Source organism: Podarcis vaucheri (assembly GCF_965113315.1).
Source record: "Podarcis vaucheri genome assembly, chromosome: 7".
NCBI classification, from domain to species: domain Eukaryota; kingdom Metazoa; phylum Chordata; class Lepidosauria; order Squamata; family Lacertidae; genus Podarcis; species Podarcis vaucheri.
The window spans coordinates 84614822-84641200 of record NC_138765.1 but is presented as its reverse complement, the minus strand read 5'-3'; the positions used below and the strand labels follow the sequence as shown (position 1 = coordinate 84641200).

General features: G+C 48.1%; 1 protein-coding gene and 1 long non-coding RNA gene across 7 annotated transcripts in view; one reads left to right on the top strand and one right to left on the bottom strand.

Annotated features, from left to right (window-relative positions):
* CROCC (ciliary rootlet coiled-coil, rootletin) overlaps window positions 1–26379 on the bottom strand; it is a 69000-nt gene that overhangs the window by 27465 nt on the left and 15156 nt on the right. For 4 of the 5 annotated variants that reach the window (XM_082229657.1, XM_082229655.1, XM_082229658.1 and 1 more), the window contains 13 exons: window positions 24713–24878; window positions 23476–23582; window positions 19926–20153; window positions 18677–18773; window positions 15902–16006; window positions 14962–15183; window positions 12664–12863; window positions 11204–11386; window positions 9903–10047; window positions 7522–7668; window positions 5302–5532; window positions 2305–2498; window positions 114–241 (listed from right to left, as the gene is read on the bottom strand). In XM_082229657.1, the coding sequence (XP_082085783.1) occupies window positions 114–241; window positions 2305–2498; window positions 5302–5532; window positions 7522–7668; window positions 9903–10047; window positions 11204–11386; window positions 12664–12863; window positions 14962–15183; window positions 15902–16006; window positions 18677–18773; window positions 19926–20153; window positions 23476–23582; window positions 24713–24878 (2153 nt within the window). Of the gene's footprint in view, window positions 1–113; window positions 242–2304; window positions 2499–5301; window positions 5533–7521; window positions 7669–9902; window positions 10048–11203; window positions 11387–12663; window positions 12864–14961; window positions 15184–15901; window positions 16007–18676; window positions 18774–19925; window positions 20154–21685; window positions 21880–23475; window positions 23583–24712; window positions 24879–26379 lie in introns of those variants that run through there. The other variant, XM_082229659.1, reaches the window with a different exon arrangement.
* On the top strand, window positions 18703–25819 carry LOC309536567. 2 transcript variants are annotated; one of them, XR_014221628.1, is made up of 3 exons: window positions 18703–18804; window positions 24981–25222; window positions 25564–25819. It is a non-coding gene; the product is annotated as an uncharacterized lncRNA (long non-coding RNA). The 2 variants fall into 2 exon arrangements; XR_014221629.1 differs by lacking the exon at window positions 18703–18804 and having other exon boundaries at window positions 24885–25222.

Below are 26379 nucleotides of genomic sequence, written 5' to 3'. Positions count from 1 at the left end.
CGGTGAAGTCGGATAATAAAAACCTCCATCTGCACTCCCACACCCAGTCACTGAAGGGAAAGAGACGGGGGTGGCACAAGAGGACCCAAAGGAAGACCTTCCTCCCAGGGTACCTTGCAAGGCTTCCTTGGCATGGAGCAAGCCCTGCCTCTCGGCTTCCAGCTGCTCCTTCCGGGTCTCCAGCTGGGCGAGGTGCTGCTGGATCTCAAAGAGGGTCGTCTCCAAGGCGTCTTTTTCAGACCTGGGCAGAAGGGGAGAGGGGGAACAACAGAAGGACTGTATTATCATTCCCCCCCATCTTTTGTCGTTTTCGTCTTTGCTCATCAGCCATCTTGCATCTATTCTGCCTGGTAGGCTCTGTCTGCATCCTCTTTTGGGGCTTAGGCCAGAAATCCCAGCTGGGTCAGTGAGGAGACATGTCTGTGTGCATCAAGGTGGAGATGCAAAGCTGAGAAAAGGGAAGCAGCTGAGCAGAAGATGCCTCTCTGCTGGGGCAAAGGCTCTGCCTCCGTGCAGCCTCCCCTGCCCCAGCCTGCTTGCAAACACTGTGTGAGATGGCTACCATCTTCCAGCAACCTCAGGGGGGACAGAAGAACCAGCTGGACAACTGTTGTGGTTCTGGACAGTTGAGAGTTAACACTCCCATGAGGTGTTCTTATTAACTGGGTGCACTGCCCATATAATCCGGGCATTTTCCTTTGATCAGTGGGCTGGGCTCTCTCTGGGCTGTGAGAGAGTTACCATATTTATCGCTCTATAAGACGCACCTGACCACAAGACACACCTAGTTTTTAGAGGGGAAATGCAAGAAAAAAAATTCTTTAAATGGAGTGCTGAGCAGAGCCTGTATGCATCCCAGGCTCTGCTCAGCGCTCCATTTCACGAGCCGCGTGGAGCATGTGTGCGGCGCTTGCACACACTTGTTCTAGCTTCTGGCTTAGTGGGCCTTTGCGGGAGGTGGTAGAAGGGACAGAGCGCAGCTAAGCCAGAAGCTAGAACAGCGAGAGGGAGCGCAGCGCAGCGATCCCTCTCGCTGTTCTGGCTTCTGGGATAGCTGTGCAGCCTGCATTCGCTCCATAAGATGCAGACACATTTCCCCTTACTTTTTAGGAGGGGAAAAGTGCATCTTATAGAGCGAAAAATACAGTAGTTTCATTTTGTTAGCGGCAGAATGCTGCAAGCATGCAGCTTGATTCTGTAGTTTTTCTTTTGTTTCTGTATGCTTCTAAATAAACAGCTGATAGAATAGGGCTGAGTTATTGAAGACACCACATTGACACAGACAAAGCCATTTTATGCTGCGTATCAACTCTGCTAACATCCGACAACTGAGAAGAGAGCAGTGTGGGCGCCATAGAAGTGTCAGAGTGCTCGTAAACAGACTAATTGCAGTGCCGATTCAGCAGACCCCGTGGGTCAAAGGATTTACAACCCACAAACTTCACCAACAACCCGCTGTCCCTCCCTGCCAGCCCCATAACAAAGCCCCAGGCTAATGGAAGAAGATTGGAGGAAATTTAAAACTTATTTGCAGAAGTACTTTAAAATTTTTGAATGCTGATGACATTGAAATGAATTGCAGGGGCTCTAGCAACATGGTAAAATGTAAGATTGGATTAATAATAGATAAACTAACAGGACACGAATTTGCCGAATTAATTATTAAAAGGGATACAAGAACGGGAGACGTGAGGAAGTCAGGAAAATAAGTTAACCAAAGATGAAATTAAGAAAGAGGGAATTTTTGTTTTTTTCTATGTGTGTTTTTCTCTTTTTTTCTTTCTTCGTGTTTAAAGTGTGTATTTTTTGTATTCTGTAACTTTGTATTTCCTCTGTCTTTGTATTTTTCTGAACTTTTTTATTGTTAAAACTTAATAAAATATTGATAAAAAAAAATAACAAAGCCCCAGGCTAGGAGGCAGGAGGGCTATGTTTTAAATCTCCACCCTTTTCACGGAGCTCATTGGGCAACCTTGAGCTGGTCGCTGCAACTCTCAGCCTCATGGGGCTGTTGCAAAGAGGAAACGGGACAGTGAACTGTGTTGGAGCTCCTTGGAGGAATGGTGGGACGCAAATGGAAGAAATAAATCAGAATAAATAATAATAGGTGCTAAAGTGGGGGCACACACGCACATGAATTGATTTTAGAATGTATTTCAATTTATTGATTGTGGTTTTATGTAAATTGTGTTATTTTTATTGTTGTTAGCCGCTCTGAGCCCAGCTTCAGCTGGGGAGGGCGGGATATAAATAAATTATTATTATTATTATTATTATTATTATTATTATTATTATACTACATACCTGAGGCCAGAGATCTCCTCTGCCAGGCCCCGGTTCTCTCGCTCCGAGGCTGCCAGCTGCACCACCAAGCTGGCTTTTTCCTTCATCAGCGACTCCTTCTCCTTGGCTGCCCGCAGAGATGCTTCGCTGTGGCGTTCTAGCTCCCTTCGCACCTGCCCCAGCTCCTCACCGGTGGCACTCCTGTGGCGGGAAAGCTGAGCGGGAGAGAAAGAGAGGGAGGGAAATGATGTATAGATGGTATATAACACCAGTACAGATGGCAAAAATGTACAAAACCGGCTCAAATACTTGTTGGAAATGTAAAGAAAAAGAAGGGACCTTTTATCATATGTGGTGGGAGTGTAGAGAAGTTTTTAAAAAATGGGAAATGATATATAATGAATTGAAAAAAATGTTTAAAATGACGTTTGTAAAAAAAACCCAGAAGCATTTTTGTTAGGGATTGTAGGACAAGACCTGCCAAGGAAAACAAAGAATTTATTCATGTATGCTACAACAGCGGCAAGAGTCTTGATAGCACAAGGATGGAAGAATGAGGAAACCCCGACAAAAGAACAGTGGCAAGAGAGATTGATGAATTATGCAGAACTGGCCAAATTGACTTACAAGTTGCGAGACAAGGACAACTGTGACTTCAAGGAGGAATGGGTACTTTTTACAAACTATCTAAAAAGACAACAAAATGAACCGGACTCCTTGGCAGAATTTGAATAAACATACACAAATTTATTGGTTGATAACATGATGGATAGATATGTAAGGATATGTACAATTTTATAATACGCAGAGAAAATATGTGAAGAGAAATCAGGGAGAGGAGCTGAGGGAAGTCCTGGGGGGGGGAACAATGTATGTGATTATAGGGTTTGATAATTTGTTATGTGGAAATTGATCAATAACAAATATTTAATGGGGGGAAAGAAAGAGAGGGAGAAAAGGAAGGAGGGAGGGGCAGCTTAGACACCACTTAGATGCCCCCTTGGCTGTTATGGTCCCTCTCTGTTCCCCCAGCCCCTCCACCCAGCAGGGCTAAAGCAAGAGCGTGCTGTTGACGATGCCAACCTCAGCCCTGCAACAAAAACCATTCAGCCACTGCCAGCTCAGCAGATCCCAGATTTGGCTGCGACTATTAGAAAACATTAGCTTTGCAAGCTCTGTGTTATGAAGACCTGAGCGACACAGCTTCTGCAAAGGTCTGCTCCCGAGATCTCAGTTGTGAGCTCTCTTGCAACTGAACATTACATTCTCGTGAGCTGCCCTGAGATCATGTGATGGGCGGAATATAAGTCTAGTAAATCACCACCATCATCAAAGTGGTGGAGGTCTGTGAGGAATGACCAGAAACTCAGACATCGCAATGATCAACTAGCTTGCACTACGTAGCTGTGTCCTGTCTTGCAGCACAATCTGCTTTGAGCTTTAGAAAAGTGAATTGCAGACAGAGCAGCAGCAGGAGGATGATGAAGATGAAGAAGTTTGGATTTGATATCCTGCTTTCTCACTACCCGAAGGAGTCTCAAAGCGGCTCACATTCTCCTTTCCCTTCCTCCCCCACAACAAACACTCTGTGAGGTGAGTGGGGCTGAGAGACTTCAGAGAAGTGTGACTAGCCCAAGGTCACCCAGCAGCTACATGTGGAGGAGCGGGGAATCGAACCCGGTTCACCAGGTTACGAGACTACCACTCATGACTGTTATAAGAATTTTAAGGTCTCAAATATAGAATAAATATTCACAAACGCACACATATCTAAGTATATGAACCAGGTGTCTGAAACAGTATAGGAGAGCAATCCTGAAGCCATTTTGACTCTCCCAGTGACCTCAAATATTCCTCTGCAGGAAGGGAGGCAAATGGGAAAAGCTTCCCCATTGTCTTTTTGCTTACAAATCCTGTCTTGAGGGCGCAGTTGTGTATGAATAGGGTGAGCCTGTGACTTGGATTCAGGAACTAAAGTATTAACCATCACAGAAGAAAGGCTAGTGTACCCAGGTAATGCAATCAGCGACCATTATTAGGTATCCTGGCAGACAGGATTTCTGTTGTAGACCGCCTCCTTCTGCGATGTATGTATGATGTTTTTGGGGGTGGTCTTGGGCTACAGGTTGGGCAATTTCAAAAGTCTACATAAGGGTTTGCACACCATTGTTCTGGGTTCCTCCTCCCTCCTGCGTGTGGTGAGTGAAGACCCTGTTGCAACAGTTGGATAAAGATCGGGCTTACTAGCTGCTTTGCTTCTCAGTATACTCTGGTTATATACTGCCAGTGTGGTGTAGTGGTTAAGAATGATGGACTATATACGCTTAGGCACCAAACGGCTCCTTAAATGACAGTCACCAAAACAGACTGTCTAGTTGCCATTTGGGGCAAGATAGCTCTAAAGTCTTATTTTTCAAATGGCCCACTGACTGTGATTGGTTCTCAGTTGAACATCTGGCTAGTTCTGATGGCAGCCTTGAGCTAGGCTAAGAGCTTTGAGAGCTTAAAAGAAGAAAAGTCGCTTGATCTAGGGACAATCCACGTATACACTGGCCCATTCCGACCTCTTTTTCTTAATGGTGACACGGATCATTTACAATGTAAGAATCTTCACAACTGTGAGCAGGCAGGGTAGTGGGAGAGCCAGTATGGTGTAGTGGTTAAGAGCGGTAGACTCGTAATCTGGGGGACCGGGTTTGATTCCCCGCTCCTCCACATGCAGCTGCTGGGTGACCTTGGGCTAGTCACACTTCTCTGAAGTCTCTCAGCCCCACTCACCTCACAGAGTGTTTGTTGTGGGGGAGGAAGGGAAAGGAGAATGTTAGCCGCTTTGAGACTCCTTAAAGGGAGTGAAAAGTGGGATATCAAATCCAAACTCTTCTTCTTCTTCTTCTCTGTTATTTCATCCTACCAATAGGCAACCCACTTAAGGATTCTATACAGGCTCTTGGATAAGGGAAAGGGAGCAGGTTTTTTTCTCCTAACAGGACAAAGGCTGCCTGCCAGTGCTGCCCTCACCTGTCCCAGCTGCTCCTGGAGCTGCCCTCTTTCCTTTTGCAGGATCAGCACCTCCTGCTCCAGCGTCGCCCGGCTCTGCTCCACAGCCTGCAGGGAGTGGCCCAATCCGTGGCGCTCTGTGTCCAGGTCCAGCTTCTCCTGCTCCAGCCGCACCAACTCGTCCCGGATCGTGGCTTTCTCCTGCTCCACTTCCTGCTTCTTCCCCAAGAGAGAAGACTTCTCTTCTTCTAGCTGAGCCCAGAAGGGTGGGGAGGGAGAAAGCGGGAGGATGGCAGTGAGGGTTACTCAGCACACAGGATGCTGAGCAGGGAGAAAGCTGTTCTGTCTTTCTCCCCCCCCCCAAAAAAAAAAAAAACACACACACACACACGTATATACACAATAGGACACCTCTCACAGAAAGTTGTTTTGCCATCGTTGGCATGACTGTATACTTTGGAAAAGCCAAAAACACACACACACACCCGTTTATAACAGATTTAATTCACACAGAAATGGAAAATGTATGTGTAGTGTCGAAGTTTTGAAATGGAAAACGGCTAAATGTGCATTGCTGAAGGGTTGCTAACATTGGGTGCTTTCCAGTATTGTTTTCTAAAGGACTCTGAGCTCCTTAATGAGGTAATGAATAACTGCTGATTGTTTTGGAGAGTGAAACTTTAATCATGTGATAAAGGTATTGAGTTGCAAATTCGCCATCTTGAAAGCTTGGCGGATGTTCAAGTTTCTCTGAACTATGCATGCCAATGACTCTCCAAGAGATGCATTAGCCTAAGGCAGGCATAGGCACACTCGGCCCTCCAGATGTTTTGGGACTACAATTCCCATCATCCCTGACCACTGGTCCTGTTAGCTAGGGATCATGGGAGTTGTAGTCCCAACATCTGGAGGGCCAAGTTTGCCTATGCCTGGCCTAACGCCAACTGAGGCTTGGATGGGGGAAGAGACATAGTTTGGATTTTTGAAATCTTTTATTTCTAAGAAGACGCTGAGCCTGTGCTGGACAGAACAAGATAATGTATGGAATTTTTTTTGGATGTATCTTTGATGCTTATGTTGTTTTTAAAAGAGTTCAGCAAGCAAAAATTTGAATAATATTTTCATGCGCCCAGACAATGATTCCTTCCAAAAGGAGTCAGTTCTTACGCTTCCAGTCGCTTCAAATTGCGCAATATTAATACCTGCAACATCTGCTGTCCCAAATAATTATGGGCAAAGCAGTGCTGGACCTGGTGCCCAAGCTGGAAGGAGGTACCGTATTTTTCGCTCCATAAGATGCACTTTTTTCTTCCTGAAAAGTAAGGGGAAATGTCTGTGCGTCTTATGGAGCGAATGCATGGTCCCTGGAGCCGAATTGCCCAAGGGCAAAAAGCAGATCATGCTTTTTTTTAAAAAAAGAAAGAGGGAAGTGGGTGTTGAAACAAAGCCACTGATCGGCAAGCGATCTGGAAGGAGATAAGGGACGCTAGCAATAAAGGAGGCTGCCTGGGAGGGGGGAGGTAAAGACAGAAAACTTGCATGGAGAGGAAACAGGAATACTAAAGCAAGGAGAGAAATTAGAAGAAAAGGAAGAGCAAAAAAACTGCTCCAGCTAAGGAAAAGACACTAAGGCAAACAAGAGGGAAGGGGGGTGTTGAAAGGAAGCAGCTGATCGATAAGCGATCGGGAAGGAGATAAGGGACGCTAGCGATAAAAGGAGGCTGCCTGGGGTCACCCCAAATTCACCATCAGATCACATAGCATGTCCTACAGCCTGCACCAAAAAAATCACGCACCCACTGTTGCGTGGGGCCTCAATGGTGCAAAAACATGGTTACAAAGCACGGATCAACATGGACCCTCAGGATTTTTGCATTGGGTTACCGCAAACTCACTGTCAAATCACATGTCTGTGGCCACAGCATAAACCACAAAAATCATGCATCCACTGTTTCATTCAGAATATTTTTTTCCTTGTTTTCCTCCTCTAAAAACTAGGTGCGTCTTATGGTCAGGTGCGTCTTATGGAGCGAAAAATACGGCGCTTCCTGAGCAGGAACTGTTTTTCCTGCCTCTGCTCTGTCATGGACAAAGACCTCCAGACATTCTCCCACTCCCTGACAAACCCTACACTCTGACACCTCCTTCTGGCACAAATCCTTCAGATGTGGACGCTCTCGGTTTGCAGACAATACAAGACACACTTCTCTCTCTGCAGCCACTAGCCCCCCTCCCTCTTACCTGGATGATTATCCGGTTGAGCTCCATCTTATCCTGTGCCAGCCCCTCGTTGAGGGCACTCATCTTGGAGAGCGAGTCGCGCAGGGAGGACTCCTCCGACTTCAGGCGGCTCAAGGCCAGCTCCAGCTCAGCCCGGCTCGCCTCGGCCTGGGACGGGAAAAGAAAGGAGGTGCAAAAGAGCCTGTGACCCCAGGTGCCAAACCCAGGCCCCTGCAAGAAGCAAGAACCATCCCACAAAGGCCTGGTGCCTCAGGTTCCATATGAACCTTCCCGGACCTTGAGATCATCTTCTGAGACCCTCCTTCGTGTGCCTCCTCCTAGAGAGGTCCGGAAGGTGCAACACGAGAACGGGGCCTTCTCTGCAGTTGCTCCCCGTCTGTGGAATGCTCTCCCCAGGGAAGTTTTCATTACACACCTTTAGGCGTTCCTTTTTAACCAGGCCTTTGGTTGATCTGATTGACACCCTATGCACTTTTAAAATGTGGCTCTTTTGGGGGGGAGGGTGTTATTGGGTTATTGTTCTAATTTTGATTTTATATATTGTGATCTTTTCTGTGAACCGCCCTGAGACCTCCAGGTATAGGGCGGTATAGAGATTCAGTAAATAATAATAATACAGTGCTGCCTCGCAAGACGAAAAGAATCCGTTCTGTGATTCTTTGTCTAGCGTTTTTTTCGTCTTTCGTCTTCCCGCCGGAGTGGTACCTATTTATCTACTTGCACTTTGACGTGCTTTCCAACTGCTAGGTTGGCAGGAGCAGGGACCAAGCAACAGGAGCTCACCCCATTGATGGATTAGCGCTATTAGCGGCTTTTAGCAGCTTATCGGATCAGCTGATAAGCGGCTCAGCGGCTTAGAAAAAGGGGGGGGACCAGCAGGAACTCGCAAGACATTTTCGTCTTGCGAAGCAAGCCCATAGGAGATTCGTTTTGCGAAGCACCTCCAAAACGGAAAACTCTTTTGTCTAATGAGTTTTCTGTCTTGCGAGGCATTCGTCTTGCGGGGCACCACTGTAATAATATATATTTTTTTAAATACACCTGCTTGCTGGGACTAGAGCAAAGCAAGCTGCCAAGACAGGCTGAAGGCTGCCTGTGGCCTAATCCTGCAGGACCCACCTCATGGTCTCAAGGAAGCATGATGGTGTACATGCTCTGGATCCCCAAACACAGGCATGAGGGCAGCCTTAGCCTCATTGATTGCACTTCTTGTTTCGGACGTACTGAAAGGCACCTGGGTGGGCTGCCAAATTTTATTTATTTATTTAATTTGTATACAGCCCTCTATACCTGCAGGTCTCAGGGCCGTTACAACATAAAATCAGAATATACAAACGCAAAATACATAATAAAAAGAAAAGCAAAAGCATCCCAATAACACACCCACCCACCCTGCAGCCTTCCCCTAACATTATTTTTTTTTGACAAGGTAATAATCCTAAATAAATAAGAATAAAAAAGTGGATGCACACCCCGAGACCATTCCATTGTAACTATCCAGCCTCCAAAACTTCAATGCCTCTTGCGATGGTTTGACCCCTTTCTGTTTTAACAGTACAAATTCTAAAAACACCTTCCATATCTCCTTGAAATCATTTCTCCTGCATATTGCCCATCTTAATGGTAAAGGTACTCCTGACTATTAGGACCAGTCGTGACCAACTCTGGGGTTGCGGCGCTCATCTTGCTTTATTGGCCAAGGGAGCCGGCGTACAGCTTCTGGGTCATGTGGCCAGCATGACTAAGCCGCTTCTGGCAAACCAGAGCAGCGCACGGAAACGCCATTTACCTTCCCGCCGGAGTGGTACCTATTTATCTACTTGCACTTTGACGTGCTTTCCAACTGCTAGGTTGGCAGGAGCAGGGACCAAGCAACAGGAGCTCACCCCATTGCGGGGATTCGAACCGCCAACCTTCTGAACGGCAAGTCCTAGGCTCTGCGGTTTAACCCACAGCACCACCCACGTCCCCATCTTACCTTAATGTTAATTCATCATTAATAGCTATATCCCACACTTCTTTATGCTATCCTTCCATTTTATATTCTGCTTGCCCCTTCCACTTCCTAGCTATCATAATTCGTGCAGCTGTCAATAAATTTGTGAGCAAGTCCTTCCTAGCCAACGAACCTTCCGCCCCAGGCATCCCCAACCTTCGGCCCTCCAGATGTTCTGGACTACAATCCCCATCATCCCTGACCACTGGTCCTGTTAGCTAGGGATCATGGGAGTTGTAGGCCAAAACATCTGGAGGGCCAAAGGTTGGGGATGCCTGTTCCACCCCATCGTAAATTGATAATAATACTACCTCTGGACCCCCAACACATTTCAGAAGGGCACTGGGTGTGCAAGTCTCTCCCTCCCCAGCAGCTGCCTCCTTGCCTTGGACAGGGCTTCATCGCCCTCGGCCTTCTCATGCTGAGAGACCTCCTTCTCTAGAAGGGCTTTGCTCAGGGCTTCCTTCACCAGCACAAGCTCCTTCTTCAGGCTGGACTTCTTTGCTTCCAGCTGCTCCAGCTGCTTGCGACTGGGAGACAGAAGAGGGGAGAAACTGAAATTGAAATACTTTATTGTCACTTGTACAACTTGTATACACAAGCACCCCCCACTCAGCTCTCTTAGTCTTAATTCCCCTCGTTTACTGACGCACACCCACCAAACCCAAAAGTCAGTTGCCCTGTTGTTATCTTTTCATTCAGCAGCCTAACAGCCCACGGATAGAAGCGGTTCTTTACCCTGTTGGTGCGACTAATCGTGCTTCTATATCATCTGCCTAAGGGCAGGAGATCAAGAAAGTGCCGGCCAGGGTGTGAATCACCCCTGAGAATTGTCCTCACTCTTCTGAGGCAACGTTCTTCCACTATTTCATCCAGCGGATTCACGGGACAGCCCATAATATCTTGTGCTGTATTCACCACCCTCTGTAGACACTTCCTATCAGTTGATGTCAAACCAGCGTACCACACCATGATGCAGTATGAAAGGACACTTTCTATTGTTGACCGGTAGAAGGAGATCATCAAACGTTGATTGACATTGTTCTTCCGCAATACTCCAACAGAGATGGAGTCTCTGTTGGGCTTTCTTAACCACCTGGGTTGTACTGATTTTCCAAGTAAGATCTTCTCTGAGATAAACTCCTAGGAATTTAAAGGAAGAGACTCTCTCCACACAGCCCACCCCGATGTACAGCGAGGCTAGTTTTCTCTTCCTCCGAAAGTCCAACACCATTTCCTTTGTCTTGCTGATATTAAGGTGCAAGTTGTTCCCTAGGCACCACATGATTCCTGGGCAGACAACATTCAACGTTTTTGCAGAGTCCGCTGCTTTTGACTTGGTGTTTTGAAGGAAGCTCCATACCCAGTGGCGTAGCGTGGGTTGTCAGCACCCGGGGCAAGGCAAGTAATTTGCGCCCCCTAAGCCGTGGATTTGCGCCCCCTAATCCGTGGATTTGCGCCCCCTAACCCTAACCCCCAGATGTTGCGCCCGGTGCGGCCAGCCCCCCCTGCACCCCCACGCTACGCCACTGTCCATACCTTCCCAGCATGCCTCTGTGCCACTGCAAGATGTCCCCCAACCCTAGTGCCAGAGAACTGGACCTGAGACCTCGTCAGCTTCAGTCCCTCTCGAAGAAAGGGGACACCCACCCCCAAGAAAAAAATCTCACCAATCTCCCACTTTACCTCCGCTCAATTTCCTTCCGAGCCCTTTCCTGGTCCTTTAAGATGTCCTCTTTCTCCTCTTCCAGGCCATCACGCTGTCGCTGAAGGTCGATGTTAGCCAGCTGAAGTTTCTCCCTTTCCAGATGGAGGACCTCCAGCTTCTGCTGCAACAGCTGAAGGTTCTTTTCCAGGTTCGTCTTCTCGCTGGAGAGGAGAAAGGAGGGGACACTACAGCACGGACAGTAAGGGAGCAGAGGACAGCGCCCATTCCATCAACTTCCCACAACAGCCGTTGAGGCTGTTCCGTCCCAGTGCATTCACAACCATGACCATCTCTCTTTCTCTTGAGAAGAGGGTGAGTCCCACGGGCAAGTGGACAGACATCTGTTAAGGGCAATAAGTTTAAAATAACCAAAAAGAAAAAAAGAAAAGAAGGTAATATAAGGTTAGCCTAAATTTACTACCCATTGTGTGTTTTGGTTGTTCTGCACAATCTGTCGACTTGAGGGAACTGGAAACCAGGGTCCCAACAATCATAGTATTCTTCTCTGCTGAACTGTGTTTATTGGTGCTTAGGTCATTTTAGACATCAGGGAAATTTTTAATGTGTGACATCTTAGTGTGTTTTTGGTCTTTTAAGTCAGATGGGCAGGGTATAAATTATTATTATTATTATTATTAGGAAAGGGATGTGAATTGGAAATAACTGGGAAAACAATGCAGCAAAAAGAGGCGGAGTAAAAGGTAAAGGGACCCCGGACCATTAGGTCCAGTCGTGGCGCAACTGGGGTTGCGGCGCTCATCTCGCTTTATTGGGCAAGGGAGCCGGCGTACAGCTTACAGGTCATGTGGCCAGCAGGACTAAGCTGCTTCTGGTGAACCAGAGCAGCGCATGGAAACGCCGTTTACCTTCCCACCGGAGTGGTACCTATTTATCTACTTGCACTTTGAGGGGCATTCGAACTGCTAGGTTGGCAGGAGCAGGGACCGAGCAACTGGAGCTCACCCCATCGCGGGGATTCAAACCGCCGACCTTCTGATTGGCAAGTCCTAGGCTCTGTGGTTTAACCCACAGCGCCATCCACGTCCCCCCAAGAGGCGGAGTACAAGAAGCCAATTTTTGGAAACGCTGGGGGCAGTAACTCTCCTTCAGGTATCCAGGGCCAAGGCCAAGTGAGGGACTCCCCGCTCCAACAGCACAGTGCTGAATTACTCCTCCAGACTGGAAAGAAGGCAGCCCAGAGCGCTGACTCACACAGAGACACACAAGCCTCCTCTGGATGCAGGTTGTTCAGTGCAGAGGGGGGTTCAGTCTTTATATGCCAACATACACACAAGCCCTTTCAGCGGCGGCGGCTGGGAAGGAGACACAGCCAGGGCAGGAACTCAGACAGAGAAGCGGTGGGGAAATTTCACAAAGGCATGCCTTGCCTTCCTGGTGCTCCTTGCTTCCTTCCAGAGGGCAATTTGAGGTGCCTCACCTGCCCAGCAGTTCCGCAGATGACCGAAAGCGGTTGGCATCGTGAGCCGCGTCCTCCTTGGCTTGCGACAGCCTTTCCAGGTCCCCCTTCAGTTGCAGGATCTTCTGCTCCAGGGAACGGCGCTCGTTGTCGCTCTCTGCCAACTGTCTCTTCAGGGACGACACAAGGTCCTGCGCAGCCTCGTATTTCCCCCGGAGGTCCTGGGTGTAAAAAGTAAAAGCCAGCAGCAACGTCAGGCTCAGGAACAGACCGGCAGGTAGCAAAGCCCACACCCAGATGAGGAAAAGGAGAACTCTGATCGCTGGGGTTGTTACCACTGTATTTCTCTCCCAGAGAGCAGCTCACAGCACAGCAAAGAACCACCACCATAAATGAAGCAGTTAAAGGATGTCTAAAATGACCTAAGCACCAACAATCACAATTCAGCAGAGAAGGATACTACAATTGCTGGGACTCTGGTTTCCAGTTTCCTCAAGTCGACAGATTGTGCAGAACAACCAAAACGCACAATGGGTAAAATAAAAAAATTCCTTCCAGTAGCACCTTAAAGACCAACTAAGTTAGTTCTTGGTATGAACTTTCGTGTGCATGCACACTTCTTCAGATACGTATCTGAAGAAGTGTGCATGCACACGAAAGCTCATACCAAGAACTAACTTAGTTGGTCTTTAAGGTGCTACTGGAAGGATTTTTTTTATTTTGACTATGGCAGACCAACACGGCTACCTACCTGTAACTGGCACAATGCGTAGTAAATTTAGGCTAGCAAGGAGGGCTTACTTGTCGGCCTTGCATTCTGGTTGCACATGTTTTGTGTACATGTTTACTTTCTCTATCTATTGTTGTCTTGTACAATTCTATGGAAGCCTCCTGAGAATCTCTCTTTCTGACTGTCTTTCCCAAAGGTAAGGCCCCTGGACGGTTAAGTCCAGTCAAAGGTGACTCTGGGGTTGCGGCGCTCATCTCACTTTCAGGCTGAGGGAGCCAGTGTTTGTCCACAGACAGCTTTCCAGGTCATGCGGCCAGCATGACTAAACCACTTCTGGTGCAATGGAACACCGTGAGGGAAACCAGAGCACACATAAATGCCATTTACCTTCCCACCACAGTGGTACCTATTTATCTACTTGCACTGGTGTGCTTTCAAATTGTTAGGTTGGCAGGAGCTGGGACAGAGCAATGGGAGCTCACCCCATCGCGGGGATTGAACTGCCGACCTTCTGAGCGGCAAGCCCAAGAGGCTCAGTGGTTTAGACCACAGTGGCACCCATGTCCCCTGTGTCTTTCCAAAAACCAGGCTATTAGCCCCCCCCCCCCATATCATGGCAGGTGATGAGGCTGCCAACTAAGTCTGCAAAACCAGAGGTGAGAGGCCGGATGCCATTTGGAAAACAGGTGTCCCTGATCCGGGTGACAAGAATCAGAATAAGTTATGGAAAACGAGACCAACTGAGGACATTTGCACGGTCTAGACAGGGAAGAAACCCAGTTTGTATTCCTGCTCTCACACAGGGAGAGTGAGCGATGCCTTTTTGGGGGTGGCCTCTCCCCTTGCAGTTTAGGGACTCCTCTCTCCCCTTCCTGCCCCCAATCTTGAGTGTCAGTCAGTCAAGTTTATTGCTTATAGACAAAGGCTGCTGCAATGTATACAATGTCAGTCAATAAAATATATACTAGTTTGACACAAAAACTTAAAACATTTACATTGTCAAAACATGACCTAATCTGCACAAAACAATAGAACCTCCTTAATATATAAATTGAAACATTAGACAATGAAATTTATAAGCTAAAATCACCGTGGGGCCTCTAATATATTAAAAGTAATATTAAACAATAAAAGACAATTATGTACAACGTTTAGTGAGAAAGATACAGCTTGGTGTAGATGGGGTCAAATAAATACATCTCCTTTGCAGTTGATAGCTATCTCAGCTATATAATATTTTTCTAATTTTCCTGGCGGCAGTTGCAAAAAGTGCTACACGCCAGGCCACATACTTATCAATGTCTGCAAGGAGATATAGAATCATGGCCCAATCTTAAGTGAGACAAACACTGTTTAGGGAAGCTTTTCAATGTTCAGTGTTTTATTATGCTTTTATATATGTTGCAAGCGGCCCAGAGAGGCTGCGGAAAAATTATTATTATTATCCTCTCCTGCACTCCCTTCCATGAAGTGGGCCTGCTCAGGATTTTGGCATGGGCCTTCTTCCCCCAAAGTGCCCCACCTGCCTCCCTGGCCTTTGGGGTGATTGGGGCTGTGGGGTGGGAACCGGACGCCCCCTCCTCCCTCACCTGAAGCTGCAGCTGGCGCTTCTGCAGGGCTGACTGCACCACCACCAGCGTGGAGTCTGGGAAGATGGGGGACAGGCTGCGGCGGTGGGGGGAGGAACGGCGCAGTGGGGAGGGCGTCCGGAAGCTGGAGGACAAGCCCCGAAGGCTGAGCCCAGTGGCGTCGCTGTCTGAGGTGTCCGTGGCCGGGAGGTGGATGGCACTGTCCGCGTCAGAGATCACGGCCTACAGGGAGAACAAAAATAAAAGCTCACAGTGGGACCAGGCAGAAGTGCCCCCTTGGCTGCATACCTGTATACCTGAAGGAGCGTCTCCACCCCATCGTTCTGCCCGGACACTGAGATCCAGCACCGAAGGCCTTCTGGCGGTTCCCTCGCTGCGAGAAGTGAGGTTACAGGGAACCAGGCAGAGGGCCTTCTCGGTAGTGGCGCCTGCCCTGTGGAACCCCCTCCCAGCAAATGTCAAGGCAATAAACAACTAGTAAAGGTAAAGGGACCCCTGACCATTAGGTCCAGTCATGACTGACTCTGGGGTTGCGGCTCTCATCTTGCTTTATTTGCCAAGGGAGCCGGCGTAGCTCACCCTGTCGCGGGGATTCGAACCGCCAACCTTCTGATTGGCAAGTCCTAGGCTCTGTGGTTTAACCCACAGCGCCACCCACGTCCCTAATAAACAACTATTTTACTTTTAAAAGACACTTGAACTTCCTGTTTAGGGAAGTTTTTAATGTCTGACACTGTATTGCTTTTGATACTTGGCTGGAAGCCACCCAGAGTGGCTGGGGAGACCCAGTCAGATGGGTGGGGTATAAATAATAAATTATTATTATTATTATTATTATTATTATTATTATTATTATTATTATTATTATTATTACATCCCAGCTTCAAAAGAGATGAGCCAGACACCACGAAAGGGACAGTGGGGATCCTCTGCACTGTACCTGAGCGAGGTCGCGCAGGGTCTGCTGCAGCAACTCAGATTCTGTCCGCAGGGCTTCCACCTCCTCGGCCTCCGCCGCAGCCTGTTCCTGGGCATGGGAGGCTTCCTGGAACCAGACATGGGGCAGGACTATCAGCAAAGCAAGAGGGCCTCTCTAACAGGTTCTGGCTGCTGGGCATTTGCAGGCAGGCAGCTTGGAAGGAACTCAAAGGAACAGAGGATCCACGAAGAAATAAAGAAAATGCTAAGAATATCATATAGTAAAAGGCGAGAGGCATTCCTTTTAGGAATTTTAAATGATGATATTCCAAAAGACAAAACTAATTTTTACTTATACGCGACGTCTGCAGCAAGAATCCTGGTAGCTAAGTATTGGAAAGGGGAAGTTACCCACTAGGGGAGAGTGGTTATGTAAGCTTTCAGAATATTTAGAATTAGCCAAATTGAAAGACATAATAAAACAAAAACCAAAAAGTGAAGTTAAAAAAAGAATGGGAGTGCCTAAATGAATAGCTCAAAAGTCAAGGTTCGAGGATAGAAATCTGGCTGAGTCTGGAATAAGCTTGTGAAGTGAAATGATAAGAAAGAGGGTTTTATATCTAGATGTTAGGATAGAGATGATAAGGAAAACAGGAAGACACAATGAGAGATAAAGGAGGTGCTGTGGGATTGGTGGAAGTCAATGTTTGTTTTTCGTTTTAGTGTTTATATTATTAACTTGTAAGATATGGATTTGCTTTGTTTTGTTTTTTGAATGTTGGTTTTTGTGTTTTGTGTATTGTTATTTTTCAATATTTTTCGTGTTGTTGTTGTTGTTGTGTGGAAAATACTAATAAAATTTATATTATAATTAAAAACCAAACAAAACAAAACAAAAGGAAGAGAGGAGGCTGCCTGACACTCGAAGCCCACCTGCCTCAGTCTCGTCTACACTGGCTAAACAGCAGCTCTCCAGAGTTTCAGTCCTTCCCAGCCATACCTGGTTCTACTTTCCAGGGATGATTCCTTAACCTGCTGGGTGCCCCAAAGATGGAGCAAACTTGTTTTCAGCTGCTACAGACAGTGGCATAGTGTGGGGAGTGCAGGGGGGGCCGGCCGCACCAGGCGCAACATCTGGGGGTTAGGGTTAGGGGGCGCAAATCCACGGGTTAGGGGGCGCAAATCCACGGGTTAGGGGGCGCAAAGTACTTGCCTCGCCCCGGTGCTGACAACCCACGCTACGCCACTGGCTACAGAGAGGGGAACACCCAAAACCACCAAATTCAAAACACGAGAAAGGAGATTCCCAATCAACGTGAGGAAGAACGTTCTGAGGGTCAGAGCAATCCAGCCGTGGAACAGACTCCCTCGGAAGGTGGTAGACTCTCCTTCATGGGAAGTTTCTTAGCAGAGGTTGGCTGGATTGATGTCTGTCAGAGAGCCTTCGGCTACGATTCCTGCATTGCAGGGGTGTGGACTGGATGACCCTTGGGGTTCCCTCTGCAGTTCTACAACTCTATGATTCACCCAGGCAGGGTTGGAAGGGCTTTAGGCATTAATAAATCTCCCCCCTCTGGTTCCACCCCCCAGTTTTTCATCCATGGCAAAGCTCAAATGAAGTGGGACTTGAGTGAGAAGTATGGGAAGAAGATTAGACCATAACGTACACACACATACACACACCAAAGGAGGACGAGGAAATTTACCCTTGTCCTCAAAGGAGGCAGAGCAGAGAGGAGTTGGGAAGTGGGAAGAAAAGCTTAGGAAAACTCTTTCTCTCTCTTCCCTTTTTAAACATCTCAATATAGAAGAAGACACCTTCACCCTGGTATGGCTCCCCTTTATCACATACACAGCCCAACAGGACAACGACAAAAATCCACCCACGGCATACAAATCAATATGGCTAACCTGATCCAAAACACCCACCCACCCCACTCACACATGAAAACAAAGACCACCACAGCCAACCGCAAATGAACAACCACACCCTAGGCCAACCCCAGCCTCTCTCACCACCAAAGGAACACAAGCGAACAGCAAAGAACCGGCACAAGCAACGCTGACACCAAACCCAATACAGTGGTACCTCGGGTTAAGTACTTAATTCGTTCCGGAGGTCCGTTCTTAACCTGAAGCACCACTTTAGCTAATGGGGTCTGCCGCCGCGCCGCCGGAGCACGATTTCTGTTCTCATCCTGAAGCCAAGTTCTTAACCTGAGGTACTATTTCTGGGTTAGGGGAGTCTGTAACCTGAAGCGTATGTAACCCGAGGTACCACTGTAGTAAGTAAAATAGAAACTTTGCCACCCGACCCCCCATCTCCCCCCCCCACTTCTTTCCCCCTTATCTCCCCAATGTCTCAACAAATGCAACTGATTTGTAAAAACGTTACATGGAAAAAAAATATATACGAGAGAGAGAGAGAGAGAGAGAGAGAGAGAGAGAGAGAGAGAGATTGCACACACTTTTGTAAATCAAGAAAAACATACATACATACATACATACATACATACATAAATAAAGGGAACATTGGAGCACAGAAAGCAGAAGGAGGAAGACAAAGGTGGGATGAAAGCAACAGAGTCCCAGGCTCAAGTGGGACAGGAAGGGGAGGGGGGACACATGCCAGCCTGGGGGGGGCAGAACCAGGGGGGCCGCGGCACCAAGAGTGGAGAGGCCCCTTAGGGCCACACGGCCCCTGCCAGAGAAGATGCCTGGCGAGCTTCTTCTTCTTGAGGGCTACCCAATGCACCCCATCATCCTCCCCCTCCCAAACCCAGCTGCCTCCTCTCACCAAACTCTCCAGCTTCTGGGTCAGCGCCTCAATTGCCTTGGTCTTCTCCGCGTTCTGGCCTTTCAAGCGCTCCAGGCTGGACGTGACTTCGTTGATCCTGGAGGGCAAGGGAAGAGAAAGCCTTGGTGGTCAGTTCTGGGCCGGTGGGGGCGCTCAGGGGTCCTTTCTGGCCTTGCGGGGGCGGCGGAGAGCTTCGGAAGTAGTCCTCTTGCAGGCAAAGCAGATAGGCCCTGCGCCTGAGCCAAGCTCCTCAGCAGAAACCCCAGATTGGCAGGGTATAAATAATATATATAAGGTAAAGGTACCCCTGCCCGTTCGGGCCAGTCTTGCCAGACTCTAGGGTTGTGCGCTCATCTCACTCTATAGGCCGGGAGCCAGCGCTGTCCGCAGACACTTCCGGATCACGTGGCCAGCGTGACAAGCTGCATCTGGCGAGCCAGCGCAGCACACGGAACGCCGTTTACCTTCCCGCCGGAGCAGTACCTATTTATCTACTTGCACCCGGGGGTGCTTTCGAACTGCTAGGTTGGCAGGCGCTGGGACCGAACGACGGGAGCGCACCCTGCCGCGGGGATTCGAACCGCCGATCGGGAAGTCCTAGGCACTGAGGTTTTACCCACAGCGCCACCCGCGTCCAAATAATACACACACACACAAATATATATATTTCCCCCCAGCCAATCTGGGTGGCTCCCAACAGAAATAAATAAATAATTATAATTAGAAGAAGAAGAAGAAGAAGAAGAAGAAGAAGAATGCAACAAAACATCAGACATTAAAAAACTTCCCTAAACAGGGCTGCCTTCAGACGTCTTCTAAAAGTCAGATACAGTGGTACCTCGGGTTACGAACTTAATTCGTTCCAGAGGTCCATTCTTAACCTGAAACCGTTCTCAACCTGAGGTACCACTTTAGCTAATGGGGCCTCCCGCTGCTGCCGCGCCGCCGGAGCACGATTTCTGTTCTCACCCTGAAGCAAAGTTCTTAACCCAAGGTACTACTTCTGGGTTAGCGGAGCCTATAACCCGAAGTGTTTGTAACCTGTGGTGTTTGTAACCTGAGGTACCACTGTAGTTGTTTATTTCCTTGACATCTGATGGGAGGGCGTTCCACAGGGCAGGTGCCACCACTGAGAAGACCCTCTGCCTGGTTCCTTCTACCCTGACCACAGGCCATGCTGGAGGCCAGAGCAGGCTTCACCGCCAGGTGCTCAACCTGTGTCCCCCAACCGTTCCCCCCTCCCTGTTACCTGTTGCCCAGCTCGGCCTTCTCCATGTCGCAGCGGACCTGCAGCTGGATCATGTCGCGGACTTTGTCCTTCAGCTGCTCCTCCAGCTGCGCCATCAGCAGCGCCTGCTTCTCCAGGGTGGCGCCGGTGCTGCTCTCCGACAGCCGCAGGTTGCTGCTCAGGTTCAGGCAGGCAGCGTGGACCGTGCGGCTGGAGCGGGAGAGTTCGTGGCCCAGCTCAGAGAGGTCCCTGCCGAGACAGGGAGCAAGAGGAGTTGCTCAGGGGAGAGAAATGCAGGCAATAATATACCGTATTTTGCGCTCTATAAGACGCACTTTTCCCTTTCTAAAAAGTAAGGGGAAATGTGTGTGCGTCTTATGGAGCGGATGCAGGTAGGAGGCTCTGCTCAGCGCTCCCTTTCAAGAGCCGCTGGAGCGTGTGTGCGGCTCTTGGGGGCTTTTCCGCTCTTTAAAGCGAGCGCGGCTCTTGGGGGAGCCTTAGCCGTACGCAGCCTCTCCTGGGCAGAGGATGAAGGCTTCCCTTGCCAGGGAGAGGATGTGCGCGGCTATTCCATAAGGCAGGACAGCAAGCGGGATCGCTGCGCAGTGTTCCCGCTTGCTCTCCTGGCTTATGGGATTCAGAATATTTTTTTTCTTGTTTTCCTCTTCCAAAAACTAGGTGTGTCCTATGGTCGGGTGCCTCTTATAAGCGAAAAATACGGTAAGTACAGTAGTACCTCTGGATGCGAACGGGATCCGTCACTACTTCTGCGCATGCACATGACGTCATTTTGAGCGTCTGCGCATGCGCGAGCGGCGAAACCCAGAAGTAATGCGTTCTGTTACTTCCAGGTTGCCGCGGAGCATAACCTGAAAAAGCTCAACCTGAAGCGACTTTAACCCAAGGTATGACTGTACCGACATCGCAAAGGAGCAGAAAAGACTTTTTATGTCTGGGACAACAGCCACTCAGATGCTACTAGCCCAGAGATGGAAAGAAGACAAAGGAGAGAGAAATGGCAAGCTAAGTTGATGGACTACGTTGAAATGACAAAGCTGGCTGGAAAACTCACGAACCAAGAGGACAATTTTTTTAAAAAAGGATGGGAAAATGTTTATAATTTATCTAGAGACCCCTGCAAGCAAATAGAAACATTAGCAGGATTTGAAACCCACTTGTAATGTAACAAATACTATGGATAATATGATTTAAAATATAGAATACGGAATAATATGCAGCTGTAAATGTTGACAATAGGACCCATGGAGGGGATGGGGTGGAAGTTTTGAGATTCAGAGTAATCTCTATAGTATATGGATTTGCATTTGGAATGTTATAAATTTGTATTTGTAAAATCAAAGAAAAATGATTTCAAGAAGACAAAAAGAAATGCAGGCAACAGCATGCACCTCCTCCTCACGAGCCACTGTGCAGGCAGCACCACCAAGAGTGCGCTTAAAACTGTGCTCTGGGCTTCTTAAGATTCCCAGCTACCATTTTAGTTCAGGTTACTAGACCTCATGTGGTACGCTGATCTAGCATGATTTTCAAATGACTAGGGTAAGGTGCTCAAAATGATGAGCAGACCAGGGGAAAAACATTCCACACAAAAAAAGCACTGAGAGGGACATCTGCTCGATTTAATCAATTAGTATATTTTTGTGCAAATTATTATTTTTTTATTATTTATTGAATTCATATACAACCCTGTACCCGGAGGTCTCAGGGCGGTTCACAGAACAAAATCAAAATATAAAATGACAAAATATATACAGTCATACCTTGGATCTCGGACGCTTTGGCTCCCGAACGTTTTGGCTCCTGAGTGTCGCAAACTCAGAAGTGATTGTTCCAGTTTGCAAACTGGTTTTGGAAGCCGAACATCCGACGGGGCTTCCGATTGGCTGCAGGAGCTTCCTGCAGCCAATCAGAAGACGCGCTTGGGTTTTTGAATGTTTTGGAAGTCGAATGGCCTTCTGGAATGGAGTCTGTTCGACTCCCAAGGTACAACTGGAATCAAAATGAAAACAACAAACCAGTAACACACACACCCCAAAACCCCACCACATTTTAAAAGGACAGAATCAAGCCGTTTTGTATAACTTATCAATTATACACAGATCTGCCCAGTTTTCTCAGTGGCTGTTTTTGGAAATGTCCACTAATACTGGCTCCAAGGGAGTTTGTTGCACAATCAGGACCAGATTTAGGTTTGATGAGGCCCTAAGCTACTGAACGTAATGGGGCCCTTTATATGTCCAGATGTCCTTTGTCAACAGCAAATTGTCATTTTTGTGTGTGTTGAATATACGCTATATGGTAATTTATGGACCTAATAGATATCTAAAGCCATTTGCACATGTTGCCATGGAACCAGTACATGCAGAATGTAGGCACCCTATGTATAGAAACGAGCAAACCAGTGATATTTTAGGGCAGGGGTGGGCAACCTAAGGCCCGGGGGCCGGATGCGGCCCAATCGCCTTCCCAATCTGGCCTGTGGACAGTCCAGGAGTCAGCGTGTTTTTACATGAGTAGAATGTGTCCTTTTATTTAAAATGTACCTCTGGGTTATTTGTGGGGCCTGCCTGGTGTTTTTTCATGAGTAGAATGTGTGCTTTTATTTAAAATGCATCTCTGGGTTTTTTGTGGGACATAGAAATTTGTTAATTTTTTTTCAAAATATAGTCCGGCCATCCACATGGTCTGAGGGACGGATAAAAAAGGTTGCTGACCCGTTTTAGGGAACAGGCTAGCAGGCGGGGCCCATTACTTACCGTATTTTTCGCCCTATAGGACGCACTTTTTTCCCTCCAAAAATGAAGGGGAAATCTGGGTGCGTCCTATGGGGCGAATGCAGGCTTTCGCTGAAGCTTGGAGAGGGGCACCGACCCCTCTCACTCTCCAGGCTTCAGGAAGACAGCCGCAGCCTAGGCAGCCCTGCGGGATAGTGGCCTGCCTCCTGGAGCGCCGGGCGCGCTGAAAGCAGAGCTCCCGGCGCTTTGGGAACACATCCGCAGCCTAGGCAGCCCTGAGGGAGGTCCCCGCAGGGCTCCCCACGCTGCGGATAGCACCCTGAAGCAGGGCGCCCCTCGCGCCAGGCAGACATCGGCCAGCCGCACAAGCTCGGGGGACAGCAGGGAGGTGCAGCGCCGCCATCCCGCTGTTCCTCAACCTGGTTCGGTTTCCCCGACCTGCTTTTGGGGGGCAAATAAAGGGGGGAAATTCCTTTATTTTCCCCCCAAAAAACTAGGTGCGTCCTATGGGACGGAGCGTCCTATGGGACGAAAAATACGGTACATCATAGGAGCCTACACAACACAAAACACTGTTGCTGTATGTAGGTTTTATTTTATTTGTTTTTTTATCTTATATTTTGGAAATGTACATCCAGGGTTTTTTCCTTTGATTTTTTGGGGGGCCCCCGAGAGAGTGGGGCCCTAAGCTATAGCTTATTTAGCTTATACGTAAATCTGGCACTGGGCACAATAACAACAGCAGCTTGAGCCTGGGCAGTGCGGACAGGCCCAGCGTTAAGGCTGTGGCCAAGGCTCCTGTTCTGAGGGCTGACCTTTCCATCGTGGTCTTCATCTCCCCAAAGTGCCTCCTGAACCCCACCACTTGCCGCCAGAGGGTGAGCAGGCGGCTGTGCTCATTGCGGAAGTACGTGTTGAAGGTCTGCAAGGGAGAAGGAGAAGCCGCAGGCTGAGGACGGTGCCGGCAACGAGAAAGCCCTTCTGCAGTGCTAGCCCCAAAAAAGTCAGCAGTCGGGGGGCAGGCAGCCGGCTTCTCAGGGAGGCAGGTCCTGCAAGTTCCCCCCTCATTTCATTTTTATTTTATTTTTTTTAACTAACCACCAAAACACAAACAGTAAAACCCCCCAGGCGGCTGATACATTGGGTATACAATACTCAATAATATATATATTCAATAATAACATTTTCAAATTAACCATATGTACACTTCTATATACCTTAACACTCCTCCTTCCACAACGTTTATTTAACTTTTAACATTTTAAAGGTAAAGGTAAAGGGACCCCTGACCATTAGGTCCAGTCGTGGCCGACTCTGGGGTTGCGGCGCTCATCTCGCTTTATTGGCCGAGGGAGCCGGCGTACAGCTTCTGGGTCATGTGGCCAGCATGACTAAGCCACTTCTGACGAACCAGAGCAGCGCACGGAAACGACGCTTACCTTCCCGCCAGAGCGGTACCTATTTATCTACTTGCACTTTGACGTGCTTTTGAACTGCTAGGTTGGCAGGAGCAGGGACTGAGCAACGGGAGCTCACCCCGTCGTGGGGATTCAAACCGCCGACCTTCTGATCGGTAAGTCCTAGGCTCTGCGGTTTAACCCACAGTGCCACCCGCGTCCCTTTAACATTTTAATTGCCCCAAGTTGTTCAAACCTACTCAAATAATTCAATATCTTCTCAAATCAATCCTCCTCTTTCTCACTGACCTTAAACCCTTTCATTCTATGTATCTTCATGGTTAGATATTCTAAAATTATAATATTATTCAGTTTTTGGCTCCATTGGTTCACCCCTAGCTTTTCTGCACTTTTCCAATTGCTTGCTATAACCTGTCTGGCTGCAATAACCATTAATTTTACCCATTTGCATTCCTCTTTCCCCCCTCATTTCAAAACCTGCCAAACCCTTTTCACCAGAGGCGACGAAGGCACCGAGGACAGGCTCTGTGCTCTGGCATCCCTCTGCCTCTTCTCAGACCGCTTTCCATCCCTCCCCAAACCTGCCCCCTACCCAAGCCCCCCACCCCACCCCAGGTTCTCCCATGCCCCAGACCTCCTCCTCTCGCCTCCAGTCCACCTCCCGCTGCTCCAGCTCATCCCGGGCCTTGGTCCAGTCAGCCGTCAGCTTGCGGATGTCCTCACTGAGGGCCTGGTTGGCTGTGTTCGCCTGGTCCAGCTGCTCCCTCAGCATGGCATTGACCTGGGCAAGGCTGGTGCTCCTGCAGGTGACAGGGGGCAGCAGGTAAGGAGGCAGGTCTATTTGTTTTTTTATATATACTGGTAATCTTTTCTTTAAAAAAACCCGGAAGCCTTTCTTTTAGGAATTCTAGGTGCCGAAATCCCAAGGGAGCTGAAAAGACTATTTAAGTATGTGACCATGGCTGCGTGGATGTTACTGGCCCAGAGATGCAAAGAAATTCCTGCCGGAGAAGAATGGCAGATCAAATTGATGGATTATCCTGAAATGGCCAAAATGACCGGAAGAATCAGAAATCAGGAAGACCAAAACTTTAATAAGGAATGGGGGAAATTTATAACGTATCTCAAAAACCATTGTACAGTGGTGCCTCGCAAGACGAAAAGAATCCGTTCTGTGATTCTCTTCGTCTAGCGGTTTTTTCGTCTTGCGAAGCAAGCCCATTGACGGATTAGCGGATTAGCGCTATTAGCGGCTTTTAGCAGCTTTTAGCGGCTTATCAGCTTATCGGATCAGCTGATAAGCGGATTAGCGGCTTAGAAAGGGGGGGGAGGAAAAAAACCTGCAGGAACTCGCAAGACGTTTTCGTCTTGCGAAGCAAGCCCATAGATTCGTTTTACGAAGCACCTCCAAAACGGAAAACTCTTTCGTCTAGCGAGTTTTCCGTCTTGCGAGGCATTCGTCTTGCGGGGCACCACTGTATACAGTGAAAATCATTAGTAGGATTGGAATATGACTCATAGTCTAACGGTGAATTTTGGACACACTGGAGAGGTAAAAGATTTGGATGGTCATAAAAGATGCAGGAGGAAATGATTAACAACAGGACCCACAAAGGGGAGGAGGGGGGTCCAGGAGATTCCATGGAATCTTGTTTTTATGTTGTATGTTGGATAATGTAACTGTAAAATTTTAATCTGAAGAACGAAATAAATATTACTATTTTTTTTTTTTTAAAAAAAAGGTACATAAAAGGTAAAGGGATCCCTGACCGTTAGGTCCAGTCGCGGATGACTCTGGGGTTGTGGCGCTCATCTCGCTTTATTGGCCTAGGGAGCCGGCGTACAGCTTCCGGGTCATGTGGCCAGCATGAGAAAGCCACTTCTGGCAAACCAGAGCAGAGTATGGAAATGCCATTTACCTTCCTGCCAGAGCGGTATATATATATCTATTTGTACTTTGTGCTTTCGAACTGCTAGGTTGGCAGGTACATAAACGAACGCAAATGGCTTGCAGAATCTTTCTGTTTGTTTGCTTAAATTAGGTTGATTTCCAGGGGGTGCTGAGTAATTTATTTATTTTTCTGAAAATTTATTATTTACATGCCACCCATCCGACTGGCTTGCCCCAGCCACTCTGGGAGGCTCCCAACAAAAAAACCAGTAAAAGCGCAACACAATATCACGCACTAAATACGTCCCCAAATAAGTTTGGGAACCAATCGCTTAGGGGATGGACAAAAGGGGTTGGGGTTTAGTGACTTGGGTGAGCTGTGCCTTGTAAAAGCCCCCCGCCCTGCCCTG